We start from the raw sequence: 19,735 nt of genomic DNA, 5'->3' as shown, positions 1-19,735 counted from the left end.
TATGTACTGTAAGTATATCATTGGACAAGTAGATGTAATTTTAAAAATAAATATAGGCCATTCAGTATGTATGATTTCAATATTTTTATTTTCCTTTTTAAAAATTAACAACTTAAGACCAAACATGACACTTCTCATGAGAAGGTATTCCCTTGTCCAAATATGTGTTAAACTAGTGGTTTGCCTTACAATAATCAGTAGACAAGTGACTGTGGCAGAAACAAATTCCATTTGATATCCCCATCCCAGTCTCTGGGACTCTCACCTTGCATGCACACAATATGCAACTTAGCTTCCTCTGAAGGAGTAATCTGAGATGCATCAATAATGTGAAATACTGGAAGCCCCTGTTGTCTCTGTCACTTGACCCTCGTTGACACTAGATAGATGATCAGTACAGACAAGGCCTTTAAATCACATGTATGTACAGCACTTGCATAGAAAAGTACATTTCACAGCAGATGTGTTTTATGTAAACCACAATTATATCAAAAAGAATTTCCAATATAAAAAATAAACCACTATTAAAATGAAGAATGATGTGAACAAATATGATATTTTTTTTGGGGGGGGGGGTTAGACCTCTTCATAGCTGTGCACACATAGCGATGGAGACGTTTGTCTCAACTTCAGGGACAGGAAACGCATAACAAATTGACCTACTGTAAGAGGAATGCAAGCATGTGAACAACTCATGGAGGGTTCGTCACATTGGCACAAATTCACATTAGTTGCACTAGCATATTTTTGTCTCAGCAACAACAGTGCAAAAACCTTTCCTAGTCAACTTGTTCTAACCTCTGAATAGCTCAGTAAAATACTTTGCGAATGAATGCAGTTACGCCCTCATAGAACCTTCAATTTGACAGGCTACAAACGGATATTCTCAAGTGTGTGTCTCAGCTAAGTTGTCCTTTGGCGTGCATAGTTCAGTCTCTGGATGGGCTTTAAGGTTGTGTCAAATAAGCTTTCCCTCCATGATCACTTGGAATGTTCCATTATGGAGCATGTGTATGTGTGTGGGGGGGGTGATGTTCGTTTAGTTCTCTTCTCCATCTCCAGGTGGTCTGGTGATGCGGTGTCCGCCCCTCTTCCCGGCAGGTCCCTTGGGCTTGGCGAAGGCCTGCTTGTGTGCATGCTGCTTGGGATGGACCTCCTCATACAGGAAGTCACCAGTCAGCTCATCCCCATTGTCAATCTCCAGCTGTGGACAGTCAAACACATGAATAGTGCCGAGTTGGACTGTTAACAAAACCAGGGTTGAAGTCAATTCAGGAAGTAAACTGAAATTCAAATTCCAAATTGAAACACTGAGGAAAGTTGGAATAGGAGTGTCAATATACTTCATGAATTTAAATGTAATTATCCCAAAAAACCTGAACCTACTGATACTTTCCTGAACCCTAAGAAAGACCCTCTCCAAATAAACACAGAGAACACTTAAATGTTACTAACAACACTTTGTATTGGTTGTGTTACAATTCTAATAAAATAGCTTGGCCTTTTGGTCCTTACCTTCTTCAAAATGTCAATTTGCATGTTATTTTCAACCAAGTCCACCAGGGGATTTTTACAGCTAGAATAGAGCATCCTCTCTTTGATGCTACACTTGTACCCCGGCATGGAATAAATGAACACTGCAGAAGAGAAAACAACAATGGAAGATGTCCCATCACAATCAAGAGATATAGAACTTTGTGAAATATAAAAATAAAAAGATTAACTTCAGTGAAATATGAAAGATTTAAGTCATGACCGCTTGGGTGTGTTAAGTTGCTTACAATTCTGTTGTGTTTCTCTGTGAAAAGAAATGACGTAACATTGAAAACATTTTTTTTACCAGTGGACTCCAGGTAGTCTCCCTCGTGGGAATGTTTGTAGCGGAAGAAGTGATAGCGTGCCGACTCAGTGGGGATCCTCTTGGGCAGATCTTTCACCTCGGTCGGTTCAGTGTTAGACAACCTAATGAGCTCGTTGGGAAAGTCGATTTCCTATTGAAATGAAACCATTATGAATTAACCAGATATGACAGTTGGAAAATTGCCCTCTAATAAAAGTGTCATTTCAGTTTTGTGTGATTTATCGAATAGCTCTTTTGATAACCTGCTCATTATGACTTTAGAGAAAGAGGAGCGAGGACCAGGCAGTGCCAGCTCAAAGTGTCACAATTATGCCTTTGTCCCCAAATCTGATCTTGTGACACCAGCCCTTGAATTTCAATGAGGAGAGTTGACAATGACGCTTTGGTCAAAAAGAGAACCACATTGTACCGTTCAATAAAACTCCCGACTCCAAAATTCCTTGGTCATTCTGAAGGGAATCCTGAGTATAAAGAAGGAACAGAACTTGTTCTCAACGGACTCACCTGGAAAACAGAGGGGGAAGAAGGACTTACAAGTTGTACGTAGTTGACTCGTTTGTCCTTGAATCTTTCGAGCGCCTCGACAGCGTCTCCATGTATGGGGAAGGCCACTCCCTGCAGTGTCTGCTGCTTGGTGTCCACACTGATGTCAGTCTGCACCTGAACACACAGCACAGAGAAAACTTTACAGTTCTGTTCAATTGCTTTGCTGCAATTTTCACAACTCTTAGTACAAAACTCAAAACAAGACGATCAAAAAAAAGTAGTTTCAAAACTCTACGCACATTTTCAATTGACTAAGTACAACACACAAAATCAGTCACTTTTTCACACAACTTAAAACCAGTGTTATCTATAAACATGTTTCACATCGCAATTCTTGTTCATATAAAGTAATTGCCTTTCACAATGCAATGCTCACTATTGACATGATTCTCTTCGCATTTGTTAAAATTCGTTTTACTATTACTTAATCTGACTACTATAGATTTTAAACTGGTCTACTACAGATTTTGAGAACTAAATCATGAAAATGTCTGTGAAGTAGAAACAAAGTATGATATATACTGAACTATTATAATGATGACTAGACAGATTTGACTTCAAAGCTAATTTTAAAAATCTGAGATGGTCACTGTCCAATGAATTATGGTGCTCACTGGATCTTGCTTCTTTTGATATTGGATTAACTGGTTGAAAACAACACAAACACATTCAGAAGATGTTGTGTTTTGGTGATTAAATCAATGTTCATGGTATTTCCCGGTAAACTTATATTTTGGTGATTAAATCAATGTTCATGGTATTTCCCGGTAAACTTATATTTTGGTGATTAAATCAATGTTCATGGCATTTCCCGGTAAACTTATATTTTGGTGATTAAATCAATGTTCATGGCATTTCCCGGTAAACTTATATTTTGGTGATTAAATCAATGTTCATGGCATTTCCCGGTAAACTTATATTTTGGATCAATGGTTATGTGGTGAAAGACGTCTTCAAACACTGTACTAAGAGTTTAGAAAATTCACCACACTTGTGAAGACAGCACGAAATTGACTGAAAAAACTAAAACAACTTTACCTTTACCATAGTCAACACGCAGCCCACTAGTGGTAGCGCAAGTGGTTCAATCAATATTATTATTTAAGGAAGTCCCTTAGTGATCATAAGATCTCTTTCCTAAGGAAGATGAGGCCACCTTAAAATTAATATCAAGCAAATACCAGGCAAAAATAATATAGAACATACATCCCCTCTCAAATTCTCCACATCGGGGATAATGACTCATGTGTCTGATATTTCTATATCTGGGCGGGAGAGACTGGAGGGATGAGGCACTTCCTCTAAATCACCTGAAAGACTGGAAATGGATTATACTGATGGATGGCCTCTATTTTTAGTGCTCTGTTTGTTCTCTTTGAATGAACAGCTGTCAGTTGTATACACATGATTGAGCAGCACATGCGGTGCACCCACCTCATGTACCAAAAGGATTGTGGGTTTTATCCAACTACTTAGTCAAGGCAGTCTCTCTCTCGCTCTCCAGGCACATTTCAAAGCCACTTTCCTCCCACACAGATTAATGTTGGTATTATCTTCCTTCAACAACTGGGAGAAATACTACCCTTACTTCCTGTTTTCTCCCTTCTAGCTTTTTACTGGCTGTATTTAGGAGCGTGACGGACTGCTTATCAGACTAATTCCTTTTATGGAGTTGGAGACAAGTCTTGTGACAGACAGGGTGAACTCTGCACAGCAATAATGTTGTTTCCTCTTTAAAGAACACTCGCCGTGGTTTGAGTTGAGGCCGAGCTTTTCAGAATAGACGCACAGGTTACTATGTGTTACTTATTTTTGGTTAATCACATTTTATAATCGAAACACCAGACAAAAGCGCACTTAACTAGCATCGTCATCATTAGTGGCAAGTAAAAGCATCGGGCTATCACATAGCAGTGTAACCCCCAATCTTATCAGTGGGGCCAAGCACAGGCACAGTGGTGTGACCTTGACCAAGTGCTCTCCCATGCAGAATCAATACAAAGTATTGAATGATCATTCATCATCAACATTCAAGGGTGGCCCCTCATATAGGCTGACGAATGACATTTTAGTGCAAGACCTGTGCTTCAGTGAGACAACATCTATGCTTACAATGCATCATGACATTTCTGTCAAAAACAACCCATTTATAAACCTGAGTCTCGACCCATACGGGACTAATAGTCATATCTGCCAACATCCTGCAGTTCCAACGCATCAGCACCTTTCCAGTGACTCTTCGCGCCAGGTCGGCATTATGCACCGCTGTATTGCTGACATTGTGGTCTACGGGAAGGGAGGGGTATCACCAGCCGTCATTAATATTCAACACGGTGTCTTTTGGATTGAACACAATGAAAAGCAGATGCTATGGGTTTATTGTGCAGGGGCTCTGTCTGTGAATTGTCCTGAGTGGTCAGAACCACTCATTTCATAAGTTTTAACTTCCTTCCATATTAAGGCAGGTTTGCCTACAATGTCTTAGTTGAAAGAAAATGTTTGAATCCACACCCATTTAACACTTTAAACCAACAAAACAACTTTTACACAGAATTACTTTTAAACATCACAGGAAGTGTGAATACTGTTCTCTCTGTGTGAGTGTGTGCGCGTACCTCACTGAGTTTGATCCGCCTCAGTTCCTCCTCGGCAGCAGTGAGTGGTAGCGGTGCTGCCTCGGCCACCAGGTACTTCTTGTAGCCCCTCAAAGACATATCCTCCTGGGGGAGCGGGGAGAGTGGACCACATACCAGTTAGCCATCTACATACACAACTACTATTCATGTACAATACATATTTAACAATACTCAACCCTCCATCTTATATATGTGTGATAATGTGAATGCCAAATTACTGACAAGCTTTTTAAAGCAATCTCACACTGGAACGTTCTTCAATGTTTATGCCCCCGCTTGAGCAGGGGAAAAAAAAAGGACACCTCCGATTACAATAACTGTTGAATGGCAAAGCAGACGGCAAATCAGCTCCTCGGAGTAAGAGGATTTCACAAGCCAATCTCACACAGATAATCTAACCAACCTTTGTGGTGCCGAAGAGCTCATCTTTGATTAGTCCTCCGCCAAATTCTTTCTTCACTGTGGCCCTGGTAGCAGCGTATAACATCTTATGTCGCACCTGTTTGAAATAGAATGTGTTAGCGAACAACACCAAGGGGTACTGGAAAAGCAGCCTCTTAACATGCATCAGTATTTATGCTGCAGTAGTTTATGTGTCAGGGGGCTGGGGTCAGTTTGTTATATCTGGAGTACTTCTCCTGTCCTATTCGGTGTCCTGTGTGAATCTAAGTGTGCGTTCTCTAATTCTCTCCTTCTCTCTTTCTTTCTCTCTCTCGGAGGACCTGAGCCCTAGGACCTGAGCTCCAGGACTACCTGACATGATGACTCCTTGCTGTCCCCAGTCCACCTGGCCATGCTGCTGTTCCAGTTTCAACTGACCTGAGCCCTAGGACCATGCCCCAGGACTACCTGACATGATGACTCCTTGCTGTCCCCAGTCCACCTGGCCATGCTGCTGCTCCAGTTTCAACTTCCACCTGACTGTGCTGCTGCTCCAGTTTCAACTGTTCTGCCTTATTATTATTCGACCATGCTGGTCATTTATGAACATCTTGGCCATGTTCTGTTATAATCTCCACCCGGCACAGCCAGAAGAGGACTGGCCACCCCACATAGCCTGGTTCCTCTCTAGGTTTCTTCCTAGGTTTTGGCCTTTCTAGGGAGTTTTTCCTAGCCACCGTGCTTCTACACCTGCATTGCTTGCTGTTTGGGGTTTTAGGCTGGGTTTCTGTACAGCACTTTGAGATATCAGCTGATGTACGAAGGGCTATATAAATAAATTTGATTTGATTTGATCTATTCCATCCCCTTTCTATTTCATCAATGAATTGCAGTGATTTTACTCTTGTTGTTCAAACACGATTCTTTATTATTTTCTTGCTAACTCAACACATGCTTCCATTCTTTTTCCATGGGATAGCTAACTGTGCCTGGATCAGCACCAGATGAACACAGCCCATTTGGGATGTTCCAGTCTTAGAACATGTGCTGTGTGTGTTTTGAAACCTCTGCAGATTTCCAGACATGCCTGGACCCGTGGCACGCCGCCTCCGGATAGTGGGTAGGAATGTCGAGCCCTGCCCGGTCTGTTAGAATAGGATGCTATGCTAGTCTATACACTCTCTCTACCACAGCATTTATCCTCCTGTCCATGCAACATTCCTCAGTCTTAATTGAACCACTTCATTCAATCAGGTAGAGCTCAATTTCTTTCATTCTCTGTTGTTGGGTTCTGAGAATATGAAATATACTTATTCATGTCACGAAGGGAGTGCTGAGGTTTAGAGGGTTTACACCAGAAGTGAATGGTTATAGGAGGAAGGTATATAGTGTGTGCAACTAATTGAATGCAGCTGTATTGACCGTCTAGGAAGACGCTTTCAAAGTGTCCGTTGAGTTTATTACTCTGAGAATGAGAACCAAGTCATTACATCAATTTGCAACAGTTGTGATGTTACCTGCATAAAGAGCAGGCCAAAAGCTAAAATGTCCCATTTGCACTACACTACAGCTAAACTACACATAGGCTAACAAATAGTTGAGCACTAATGGCTGGAATGACCAATTATGCTATTTTGTGTGGTTTAAAAAAACATTTTATAGCTGATTTTAACCACCATTTCCTATGACCAAAAATAACTTCTGGACATCAGAACAGCGATCACTAACCTCAATTTGATTGAAGTTTTCTACTCACAATGAGTCAGCGACACAGGACATACTGCTCACTCCGGTCCAGACCCTAATCCCCGAGACTCGGAAGAGGAGACGGCACCGTGACAAAACTACGTTGGCGAGTAGATAAACCGCCTCTACCCTCGGTTCTATTGGCAAACGTACAATCACTGGAGAACAAACTGGACGAGACTATCCTATCGACGGGACCTAATGTAATATCCTATGTTTCTTTGAGTCGTGGCTGAACAGTGACATGGATAACATAGGTCTAGCTGGTTTTACTATGCATCGGCAGGATAAAACGGCAGTGTCGGGTAAGCTCAAAGGGGACGTGCGTGTCTCTTTCATGACAACAGCTGTAATATAATATAATATAATAAGGAAGTCTCAAGGTTATGCTCGCCTGAGTTAGAACACCTCATGATAAACTGTAGACCATACTTTTTACTAAGAATTTACCGCCACAAACCGAGGCCGGGAAACTAATACCGCACTCAACGAGCTGTATAGGGCCATAAGCAAACAAGAAAATGCTCATCCAGAGGCGGCGCTCCTAATGGCCAGAGATTTTAATGCAGGAAACTGAAATCCAGCATGTCACCTGTGCAACTAGAGGTGAAAAAACTCTAAATCATCTTTAATCCACACACAGAAACGCATACAAAGCTCTCCCTCGCCGTCCATTTGGAAAATCTAACCACAACTATATCCTAACTCCCGACAGGAAATACCGATGACACGACCAATAAGGAAGTGGTCAAATGAAGCATATGCTAAGCTACTGTTTCGCTAGCAGACTCAAATATGTTCCTGATTCATCCGATGCACTGAGTTCACCACGTCAGTCACCGGCTTCATTAATAAGTGCATTAAGGAGGTGCCAGAAGGATTACAGGGACGTGTAGTCCGAGCATGCGCTGACCAACTGGCAAGCGTCTTTACTGACATTTTCAACCTGTCCCTGACCAAGTCTGTAATACCTACATGTTTGAAGCAGACCAAGGACACTAAGATAACCTGCCTAAATTATTACCGACCCGTAAAACTCACGTCTGCAGTCATGAAGTGCTTTGAAAGGCTGGTCATGGCTCACAACACCTTTATCCCAGAAACCCTAGACTCACTCCATTTTGCATACCACCCCAACAGATCCACAGATGACACAATCTCCAATGCACGCCACACTGCCCTTTCCCACCTGGACAAAAGGAACACCTACATGAGAACGCTATTCATTAACTACAGCTCAGCATTCAACACCATAGTGCCCACAAATCTCATCACTAAGCTAAGGAACCTGGGACTAAACACCTCCCTCTGCAACTGGATCCTGGACTTCCTGACAGGCCGCCCCCAGGTGGTAAGGGTAGGCAAAACCAAATCTGCCATGCTGATCTTTAAGACGGGGGCCCCTCAGGGGTGCGTGCTCAGTTCCCTCCTGTACTCCTCGTTCACCCATGACTGCATGGCCAAGCATGACTCCAACACCATCATTAGGTTTGTTAAGCAAATAACAGTGGTAGGGCTGATAACCGACAACGAGATAGCCTATAGGGAGGTCAGAGACCTGGCCGTGTGGTGCCAGGATAACAACCTCTCCCTCAATGTGATCAAGACAAAGCAGTGATCGTGGACTACAGGTAAGGGAGGGCCAAGCACACCCCCATTCTCATCGACGGGGCTGTAGTTGAGCAGGTTGAGAGTTTCAAGTTCCTTGATGTCACCAACGAACTGTCATGGTCCTAAACACACCAAGACAGTCGTGAAACGGGCACGACAATGCCTATTCCCCCACAGGAATAGGTCCTCAGAAAATGTTACACAGCTGCACCATCGAGAGTATGCTGACTGGTTGCATCCGCAAGGCACTACAGAGGGTAGTGCGTACATCCCAGTACATTACTGGGGCCAAGCTCTCTGCCATCTAGGACCTCTATACCAGGCGGTGTCAGAGGAAGGCCCTACAAATTGTCAAAGACTCCAGCCACCCAAGTCATAGACGGTTCTCTCTGCTACCGCACGGCAAGCAGTACCAATACACCAAGACTGGAACCAACAGGACACTGAACAGGTCCTACTCCCAAGCAATGACTGCTAAATAGTTAGTAAAATAGTTCAAATAGCTACCCGGGCTATCATCATTAACCCTTTTTGCACCAACTTGTTTTACTCATCACATACGCTGCTGCTAATGTTTATTATCCATCCTGTTGCCTAGTCATTTTATTCCTAGTTATATGCACATATCTACCTCAATTACCTCGACTCTGTACTGGTACCCCGTGTATATAGCCAAGTTATTGTTAATTATTACTTTAAAAAAATTATTTTCTATCTCTCTGCATTGTTGGGAAGGGCCCATACATAACTATTCACTGTTAGTCTACACCTGTTGTTTATGAAGCATGTGACAAATAATATATATTTTTATAAGTAAGCTATTCTACACAAAATAAATCTGCTGAGAGGCTGCGTTGTCACTGTGAGCATGTAAAGGGAGACCTGTGTCATTGACACAACTGTGCCACATAATTTGCAGAGGGAACTTATGTTAACAGGGAAGTTGACGTCTCTGTGTCAGGTGAGTTGCTTACAGGAGAATGGTCAGGTGACCAGGCCAGGAAGATCCACTCGTAGCCCTGGTTGTTGGAGGAGTCCAGTCGGTACAGGATATAAGATGGCAGGTGGTCCTCTAGTAGAGGCAGGACTAACGAGTCGTACTCTTGGTCCCATGTCTTTGATGCTTGCCTGGTCACGCCCAAAGCAAGTTGCTCTGCAACACAAATTCAGTAGTTGCGCATTCAAAGTGAAAACGTAATATTGGTGTATTAAATCTGTTGGGCTTTCCTAAATCATGGTAACTGTTTTTTCTTCTAAAAATTCTGAAATATAGGCCTACCCTTGAAAGAAACAACCTTCGTGGCAAACTTTAGATCTGTTTATTTATGATCAAATTGGTGGAAAAATAAACACTTCTTTACCATCCTCAATCACAATCTTTAGGAGTCGATATTGGTTTCCACTCCTTGCACTGGCAAAGACATCCTTCACATCGTTACCAGCTGGAAAAACAGATGTTAAGTGAGTTTGTTTCTTGCATTATGGGAAGAAGCCTCTACTGAAATCTAGGACACCATCCTAGTACTGGCCTATCCCTCACATAAGACCATACAGCGAACATAGGATGCAACGTAGGATGAATGCATTCGACCTTAAAAGCAATCTCCTTCCCCAAAGAGTTAAGCCGATCACAGACTGGATCACATCACTAATATTTAGATGGACATGGTCAAGGTTACCATATACACCTGTTTTGTGAATAGGATCCTCAGGCACCCATGTTGTGAAAACTACATTAACGTCACATACAACACCATCTAACGTTACCTGTTTAAGTAGCCTATCACTTGCATAAATAATTCAATACCTGTGCAAATGAAAATGAACAAATATTGATACACTATATATACAAAAGTATGTGGACACCCCTTCAAATTAGTGGATTGGGCTGTTTCAGCCACACCCATTGCTGACAGATGTATAAAATCGAGAACCCTGCCATGCAATCTCCATAGACAAACATTTGCAGTAGAAAGGCTTTACTGAAGAGCTCAGTGAATTTCAACGTGGCACCGTCATAGGATGTTCGTCAAATGTCTGCTGTTATTGTGAAGTGGAAACATCTAGGAGCAACAACAGCTCAGCCGTGAATAGGTAGGCCACACAAGCTCACAGAAAAGGTCCTCTGTCACCTTTGGGATGAAATGGAATGCCAACTGCCAGCCAGGCCTAATTGCCCAACATCAGTAATACTTGTGGCTGAATGGAAGCAAGTCCCAGCAGCAATGTTCCATCATCTAGTGTAAAGCCTTCCCAGAAGAGTGGAGGCTGTTATAGCAGCAAAGGGGAGAACAACTCCATATTAATGCCCATGATTTTGGAATCAGATGTGTGATGAGCAGGTGTCCACATGCACTACATGACCAAAAGCATCTTTCATTGGGTTGAAAGCATTCAGATAATTTGGTGTAGGCTGTGAGTGAGCTCATTTTCTATGTGAAAGTGCGTCTGATAGGTTCAGGTTGCGGCTGTCTGGACCATTTTACATTTGAACGCCAACTGTTTCAATGAAGGCGTTGCCCGACCCAAAATGACCAGCTTGAAAAACATGTTTATTTTTCGCTTGAGCAGAGGCTGGAGCAGATATGGCTGGCCATTGTTTTTGGACATATTGCTACTGCTGCTACTTCTTAGCAGAGAATCAAATCAATAATCACAGATAGCTCGCTTACGTTAACTGGCTAGCTACAGTCGCTACTTACAGGAATCCGCACTTCAAATGAGCTTGCTCTAACATCGATTAAAAACAGATTTTCAATTGAGATATATACAGTTCAAACATGCCAAGAAAGCAACAACAGAATGTAACTGAAATAGGTACCCTGTATGCCCGTTTGGTGGGACATTTTGTCTTTTTATCGTAAGAAAGGAAGATGAAGGAGAGAACCAAGCCAGGGTAAGGAAGTAGGAAGCTGACTAAAGTAACTTCATATGTCGTCATCATCAGCATGGTCACGTGGTTCAACATGTCACGATAAGACTTAAAACACACGAATTTATTTATTACGTTCCTGCATTATTCAAATGACAACAAAACAAACATATATATATATATATATATATACGATACTTTTACCTCATGATTCAGGAAGTCGGATCGTTTTCTATACACTCTGGAACGGAGGAGCTAGTTATTTTATAGGCTATATGCCACAGTCTAGCTTGAGGGGCATGTCACATTTGTTACATTGTATCCTAGTAGCTGTAGATACGAGTCTACACATTTGGCCTATAATCAGTATCAGTAGGCTATTTCTTGGCAGTGGACAATAACTTTAACTATAAGCTACATTCAATTCAATTAGATGTAGGCTATATGAAGATGTATCACACATTGCAATGACTAAGAACTTTGTTACAGGCCCACATCTGTGATTTCCATATTTTTTTTGTAGGCTCAGTTATCTCATCCTAAAGCCTTGGCAGGGGACTGTAATATGTAGATGGCTTCAATTGTTTAGCCTAAAGTTGCCTTTGGAATTAAAAAGCATGATGCAATATTCAATATAATTGTGTTTTACTCCAATAGGCTATTGCAAATATTTGCCTTTTGTTGTGCAAATGATGTTTTGATTAATTCAAGTTGCGTCCTAGTGTAAACCTAGGAAATATTTTTCCTCTTTCGGTGATGTGAGGACATAGCTGTGAAAGCCTGCTTAACACAACATCTGGAATGGTACAGTACCACGATACTTTTTTTCAAATGCTTCCTGTCTGCTGATTTCATCCCCTCCCCTCCTGATATAAATACAGATTTCATAAGGAAATAAATAAATATCGCATTAGGGAAATCACCCTGCCACCAGTGGAAGCTCAATGTGTTTGTTACATTGCAACGCACTGATGGTTTGCGCCCGTCGTTCGGATAGAAGCATATATCCACAGGGCGCCTCTCCAGCGTCATCACCACAGACAGAGACCAGTGCTGACAAAGCAGCGCCTCGCTGCCCTGCCCCGCCGCTGCATGGACAGCCAGCACAATGGCAGAGGATTTGGGGGGTGCCTCTGTTTTAGCAACAACAGGTCGCATAGATAATCCCGCCACAGCCGAGCCAGCCGTGTTTACCCCTCTCGTAGTTACGACGATTAGAGCGCCGCTGTCGGCTCGCAGGGCTTGATGAGGCAGGAGAGAGAGCCGAGCGGGGCTTCTCGTCCTTACAATACCGATTGAGAGGGAAACGCAAAGCAGCGTGGAACGGGTAAGTGCGTGGCGTACGTGTGCGTGGCGTGCATGTGGACTATCCATATCAAAGTACAGGGGATGCTTTCTCATGAAATCTATATGTAGATGGCTTGCGCACACCATTATTGTGCAAGGGTTAGGTTTCAGTTGTGTAATCAGATAATTCCATTCGGGGTTGCTAAAGCATAGGGATCTAGTGTTATCTGAGATGGACTAGATCTGCCGTGACATTAGCAGACACACCACAGCATCGTTGTTGTTGTGACGATGTGGAGATGCATGTGTTCATCGACTTAATGATTGAGCTCACATGAGAACCAGAAATAGCTAGAACGAGGGAGAGAAGGGGACACTTCAGTTATGGATCTCGTGTACTGAATTTCCTGTAGTTTTTTATGTACATCCTTCTTATTGGTCAGCACAGCAGCAAGCATATTTCTTAAGGTGGTCCAGAAGAAAAACATGCTGCGAGGAAGGGGTGTGGATTTATTTGATTTATTCAGTGAGCAATCTACATCATCACATAGATGATGAATCATATCTCAGTCTTAATGATTGATAGAGGGATGCTTCACTCTGCCTCTTCTGATTAAAAGACCATCCACTGTGAGCTGAGCCATATAACACCAACAGCACCTAAGGTAGCACATTACAGCAAGACAAACATGATGCTGGTGAAATGTAATATCCACATAGCCCAGTTTGACACTGCTCTTAATCTGGGGCCTTACATGATCATACACATTCCCAGTGTGGATATTTGAGGAAACCGGGTCGGAGGCAGAAGAGGACAGATTTGGGAGCGCCCGGAAAAGGCAAGGCAGTCAAGGGGTGGGTTAGTGGGTGAGTAAGTGATGAGGTGGAGTCCTGGAATGAATAATAGGCGACAGATTTATAAATACAGAGGGTTTACTGTCCTGCTGGGAACTGACCCAAGCGCTGCCCGGCAGTGGAACCAAAATATCAGCATGATGGTGCTAAATCTGAGGGATGTGCAACTAAGCATTTAATGTGAGCTCCAAGAGACTTCCTTTTGTGACACTGTATTTTTACATGATCTAATTGATTGAGGGAAGGGTCTCTGGAGAACCTCTGAAATCAAAAGGCATCCCTGGCAAATTAATGGATTAGAAGAGAAATCTAAAATAAATGCAAATGGACACCATTTTGAGGAGTAGACGACCATGACGAAGCTCTGAGGCTGCACTGTTGAGCAGACTGATAGATGGGAGTTAGGACCTCTCCCTGACATTTTTCTCAGATAATCTCAGTCTGGATGACGGACTGCTTGTCTGTCCTGCTCTTGGTATGATGATCACAGTACAGAATATTCTGAGTAGTCTGAATTTAGAATAATACCAATCTGGACAGATTTATCTGTTATTTCCTCTATAATCTCAGAAATGTTTCCATTGTAATCCACTGTGGATTTCACTCAGGCAATGATCTTCTCTCCCTCTTCAGGTGGACTGTGGCTTGGGGTCCTTCAAGATGGATATAGATCCCTGCTTCCGCTATTATTTCCAGCACCCATGGTCCCGTCTGTTCGTGGCCTACCTCGTCACCTTCTGCAACTTCCTCATCTTCGCCGAGGACCCTGTCTCCCACAGCCAGACGGAGGCTCACATGATCGTGGTGGGGAACTGCTTCTCCTTCATAGTGAACAAGTACCCTGGTGGAGGATGGAGCGTCCTGAAAGTCATGTCGTGGCTGATGGCCATTGTCACCGGAATGTTTGCCGGGAAGTTCATATTCCACCGCAGGCTCTTTGGTAAGTCATGCGCGCCTTAATGAAGAATGCAGCCCTACAAACTAGGGCTGTCCCAGACTAAAAACAAATCTTGGTCGACTGAGAGTTGTCTGTTCTTTCGACCAAACAGATTGGTTGAAATTTGAAAACGTGTATTTTTCCATATATAGACACACCCTATGTTTGATTCTGCCATTAAGCTCCTGAAGTTGCCGGTAATAGGCTACACCAGCTGTCGGCAACCTTTTCCATTTGGAGTGCCACGTTATCCTACTATTTCTACTGATCTGGTTCATCTACTGATGATTGCACATTTTGTAATATGCAAATTTTTTGTGGAACAGTTTCATTTGATTTATAATAAAGTCTTCATATCTTGAAATCAATGTCATGTGGTTAATCAAAATTATATCTAAAGGAATATTATACAAATCTAAAAGTCACTTCTATTGCCTTTGCCAACATTGTATAAAATATTCTGGGCCCTCAGAGTTTCCGTAAACTATTTGCGCAAGGATAAGAAGTAATCAGGTAGACCTTTTTTTTATGACGGTTCCACTGGATCAGAGCATGACATTTCCCCCCTTTTCATGCTGAGTCGTTATCTAAAGAGAGAGAGCTGGAAATATTTTTCAAATAGGCTACTTTGAGGAACTATTGTCATTCTCAATGGATGCAAAACAGACTTTGTTTACTTGCTGTTTGAGGCGAAGAAAAAATGACTTTGAGAAGCTCCACAGTGGTGGTGAGTAATGACAATCAGAAATGGTATCAGATCCCCAAATGGGTACATTTATAGGTCTACATTTGCGTGCAGGCCAGGTAGACTAGGCCCCCTTCTATGCGTGTCCTTACTAAACATTGACAGGAGCACTCCAACCAAAAGACAATGAATAAATTGACAAATGTTTAAGTGTAGCCTAGGTTTAGCCTAGGTTGTGCGCTCTGCAAACAACGTGTCCACACCTACAATGACAACGGTAAGACTGTAATAATATATTGAATGCATTAACAGAAATGACCGTAACCAAACAAACATTGTAGATGAGAAATGATGGTATTTAACAGTAAATGTACTACTGGTGATACTGGTGTGCCATCCCTGCGGCCTCCGCAATGGATTAGTCCACTGAGACAGGAGTGAATCGTATCATAACATTTAAAAAATATATATTTGCCACTGATCGACTAAAACAATCTTGGTCGACCAACAGCCTATAGATCAAACAATCGTCCAGTCAACTAAATGGGGTCAGCCCTACTACAAACACAACTGAAAAGTCCATCCATTCTCATGAGATGTTTTTGTGATGTGGGAAAGAAACACCTGCTATCCTAAACACTGACACACATTATACACCACTTCTCTACCTTCTACTGCATTTGATCAGCCTCAACTCCTCCATCCTCCTGTCCTCTTCTACTGCATTTGATCAGCCTCAACTCCTCCATCCTCCTGTCCTCTTCTACTGCATTTGATCAGCCTCAACTCCTCCATCCTCCTGTCCTCTTCTACTGCATTTGATCAGCCTCAACTCCTCCATCCTCCTGTCCTCTTCTACTGCATTTGATCAGCCTCAACTCCTCCATCCTCCTGTCCTCTGCTACTGCATTTGATCAGCCTCAACTCCTCCATCCTCCTCTCCTCTTCTACTGCATTTGATCAGCCTCAACTCCTCCATCCTCTTGTCCTCTTCTACTGCATTTGATCAGCCTCAACTCCTCCATCCTCCTGTCCTCTTCTACTGCATTTGATCAGCCTCAACTCTTCCATCCTCTTGTCCTCTTCTACTGCATTTGATCAGCCTCAACTCCTCCATCCTCTTCTACTGCATTTTATCAGCCTCAACTCCTCCATCCTCTTCTACTGCATTTGATCAGCCTCAACTCCTCCATCCTCCTCTCCTCTTCTACTGCATTTGATCAGCCTCAACTCCTCCATCCTCTTGTCCTCTTCTACTGCATTTGATCAGCCTCAACTCCTCCATCCTCCTGTCCTCTTCTACTGCATTTGATCAGCCTCAACTCTTCCATCCTCCTGTCCTCTTCTACTGCCTTTGATCAGCCTCAACTCCTCCATCCTCTTCTACTGCATTTTATCAGCCTCAACTCCTCCATCCTCTTCTACTGCATTTGATCAGCCTCAACTCTTCCATCCTCTTCTACTGCATTTGATCAGCCTCAACTCCTCCATCCTCTTCTACTGCATTTGATCAGCCTCAACTCCTCCATCCTCCAGTCCTCTTCTACTGCATTTGATCAGCCTCAACTCCTCCATTCTTCTGTCACCTCACACATTCTGTCTCACTCCCACACCACCCCCTATCTCCTCACTGCCATGCCACCTATACCTCCACCCCTTCCACATGTTTTTTACACTTTACATTTTTGTCATTTAGCCAATGCTCTTATCCAGTGCAACTTACAGTTGTGAATGTATACATTTTTGTACTGCTCCCCCATGGGAATCGAACCCACAACCCTGGCATTGCACGTGCCATGCTTTGCCAACTGAGAGACACAGTACAGCAGCACTCTGTTACCTCCCCCCTCCACTTCTCCCTTCTCACCTCCCTGCCACCCCCCTCTGTCTTCCCTTCTCACCCACCCACCCACCCACCTCCCTCCTTTGCATATCACAGACCTGCCACTGACTGTGACCCTTCCTTGGCACTTCCTCTGTTTACCCTGTGAAAGGGCTCAGATGACTTCCTGTAACTCACTCCTTCCATTTCCCACTCACTTAACCCGGGATATTGTCCAGGCCTTCTTCCTCAGATGAGATGTTAATGCCTATAATTAGTGGGGTCACAGCATGGATGATCTTTCTACAGTCTCTCCGGTCTCTGACTGTCTCCACAGAGCATAAATAGAATCCGAGGGGACCATGACTATTCCATGTGCTGCTGCTCGGTAAATATAGAATTGTAGTCTTCACTTAAGTCGGGAAAGGGAAAATTCCCATTATGCTTCCTCTATGCTAATGATTGGGTATATTTCTGATAGCTGCTCTGTCCTTCCACATCTTCCAAGCCTTAATCTATTGAATTATCCTCTGAATTACTTTTTTTTTTATACCTGGATGCCTCCACTGTTAATTTTCATATGAACTAAATGTGAGAGTTTGAATCCACTTAGTTTTTTTACTCCTATACAAAAGCAGGCATCTTTTAATGCTTTTACAGCCCTGCAGTTCTGTTGATCTTTCATAATTGCTAGGAATCTTGTCACGTGGTCTTCAATCGGTACTCAGCGTGGCTTTCCTCTGAGGGCAGTGTATTCAGGTCAGCGCTCTACACTTAAAGCCCAGGGCTTCAGGGTATACAGAAAGAACAGAAAGAAAAGTAGACTGTCTGCTCCTTTCCCAGCTAGCACATAACGTTCTGAGAACCATATGTCCAATCAAAAACTAATATTTTGACCAATGGGTAAGATAATATGTTAATTGTGTAGATAATCCTCTGAGAAAGCCAATGGTCCAAACCACAGGAGTTTGCTGAGGGGAGGACGGCTCATAATAACGGCTAGAATGGAGTGAATGGAATGGGTTCGATATCATTCCATTTGATTCTGTTTCAGCCATTACAATGAGCCCGTCCTCCACAATGAAGGTGCCACCAACCTCCTGTGGTCCAAACCTCATGTCTCTATTATAATCCTTTCAAACCCAGCTGGCACATAATGTTCTGAGAACCATATATTTTTTAGATCTTGGTGAGAGCGTGGTTGTCCTATAGTTATTTTGCATACAACCTTACCACAATGTTCTAGGAATGGTGTGGGATACCCAGCTAGCACATAACATTCTGAGAACATGTTGCAATAAGACTTTTAATAATACTGCTAGCTAGGGGCCTCTCAAGTGGCGCAGCGATCTAAGGCACTGCAGTGTTTGAGGCGTCACTACAGATCTGGGTTCAATCCTGGGCTGTGTCAAAGCTGGCTGTGACCGGGAGACCCATGAGGCAACACACAATTGGCCCAGTGTCGTCTGGATTAGGGGAGGGCTTGGCCAGCTGGCCGGGATGTCCCTGTCACATTGCGCACACGGGCCAGCGTATGTACGCTGACACAGTTGTACGGTGTTTCCTCTGACACATTGGTGCGGCTGACTTCCAAGTTAAGCAAGCAGTGTGGCTTGGCAGGGTCGTGTTTCAGAGGATGCATGGCTCTTGACCTTTCCCGAGTCAATACGGGAGTTACAGTGATGGGACAAGACAAACTACTGATTAGGGGGAGAAAAAAAACAAGGTCAATAGTTTTGAACTCCAAGCACCGATAGGACACATGGAAATTCATTTGATTAGGCATTAATCATGCAAACACATTTCTGTTTTTGTTGTGGCACGGGGTCAGTGTGATTTAAACCTATGATCTTCTGCTCTCTATCCATGGGATTAGTCCAGTGCACTACCAGGATGGAGCTAGTATGCCTTTTTTTTTAAACTCATACAAAGCTGTTCATTTTAGTCTATTCAAACAGACCCAATTTCAAAGGAACAAGCACTCATTAAGATCAGGTGTGGCCAATTAGTGGGTGTCACCACACCTGAACACACTTAACAAGATAGAGGATAGAGAGAGTTTTGTTGATGCTGAGAATGGAACGCATATTTTTATAACATTCTTAGATTTTTTTTTGACTGTTACTAATGATTTCTTGTGGTTGTTGTGGAACGTTGTCTTAATGTACTGAGAACAACTTTACATTGAACCATGCAGAAAAGTATAGAAATTCTCACAGAAGAACGTTGTTTCTTAAAGTTCTCTGAACAATTTGAGAACATTAATTGAAATAAAACCACAAGAAAACATGTAGGAAATGTTATGGGAAGGTTGTATACAAAATAACCATAGGACAACCACACTCTCACCAACCTCTAAGAAACATATGGTTCTCAGAATGTTGTGTGTTTGTTACGGTTTTCTTCCGTCGAAAGAGAGTCGGAACCAAAATACAGCGTGGTTAATACGATACATGTTTAATGACGAGATAAACACGACAATACAAAAAAACGGAC

At 42.8% G+C, this 19,735-nt stretch overlaps 2 protein-coding genes across 3 annotated transcripts in view; one reads left to right on the top strand and one right to left on the bottom strand.

The window, feature by feature from the left end:
- Positions 1-69: 69 nt before the first annotated feature.
- LOC112218415 (twinfilin-1) lies at positions 70-11,736 on the bottom strand. The gene is made up of 9 exons (XM_024379182.2): positions 11,603-11,736; positions 10,143-10,223; positions 9,756-9,934; positions 5,447-5,542; positions 5,023-5,127; positions 2,396-2,521; positions 1,841-1,991; positions 1,516-1,637; positions 70-1,204 (listed from the first exon to the last, which is right to left on the bottom strand). Exons 1-9 carry the CDS (start codon positions 11,625-11,627, stop codon positions 1,040-1,042), a joined length of 1,050 nt encoding a protein of 349 aa, XP_024234950.2. The 5' UTR covers positions 11,628-11,736; the 3' UTR covers positions 70-1,039.
- Positions 11,737-12,556: 820 nt separating this feature from the next.
- Positions 12,557-19,735, top strand: part of LOC112218412 (transmembrane protein 117) — a 60,752-nt gene continuing 53,573 nt past the window's right edge. Inside the window, exons 1-2 of one of the 2 annotated variants that reach the window (XM_024379176.2) lie at positions 12,557-12,980; positions 14,429-14,735. In XM_024379176.2, the coding sequence (XP_024234944.2) occupies positions 14,456-14,735 (280 nt within the window). In that variant the 5' untranslated portion in view covers positions 12,557-12,980; positions 14,429-14,455. Of the gene's footprint in view, positions 12,981-13,791; positions 14,271-14,428; positions 14,736-19,735 lie in introns of those variants that run through there. The other variant, XM_042301439.1, reaches the window with a different exon arrangement.

Source organism: Oncorhynchus tshawytscha, linkage group LG19 (assembly GCF_018296145.1).
Source record: "Oncorhynchus tshawytscha isolate Ot180627B linkage group LG19, Otsh_v2.0, whole genome shotgun sequence".
NCBI lineage: Eukaryota > Metazoa > Chordata > Actinopteri > Salmoniformes > Salmonidae > Oncorhynchus > Oncorhynchus tshawytscha.
The sequence above is the reverse complement of the archived record's forward strand: the minus strand, read 5'-3'. Positions and strand labels throughout refer to the sequence as shown.

Bases quoted from the DNA above. Each gene is read 5' to 3' on its own strand.
- LOC112218415 (XM_024379182.2), bottom strand. From the start codon at position 11,627: ATGTCCCACCAAACGGGCATACAGG. The intron at 5,543-9,755 runs GTAAGCAACTCA...TATTTCAAACAG, and splicing joins GGTCACCTGACCATTCTCCT to GTGCGACATAAGATGTTATA. The intron at 1,638-1,840 runs GTAAAAAAAATG...TCTCTTCTGCAG, and splicing joins AGACTACCTGGAGTCCACTG to TGTTCATTTATTCCATGCCG.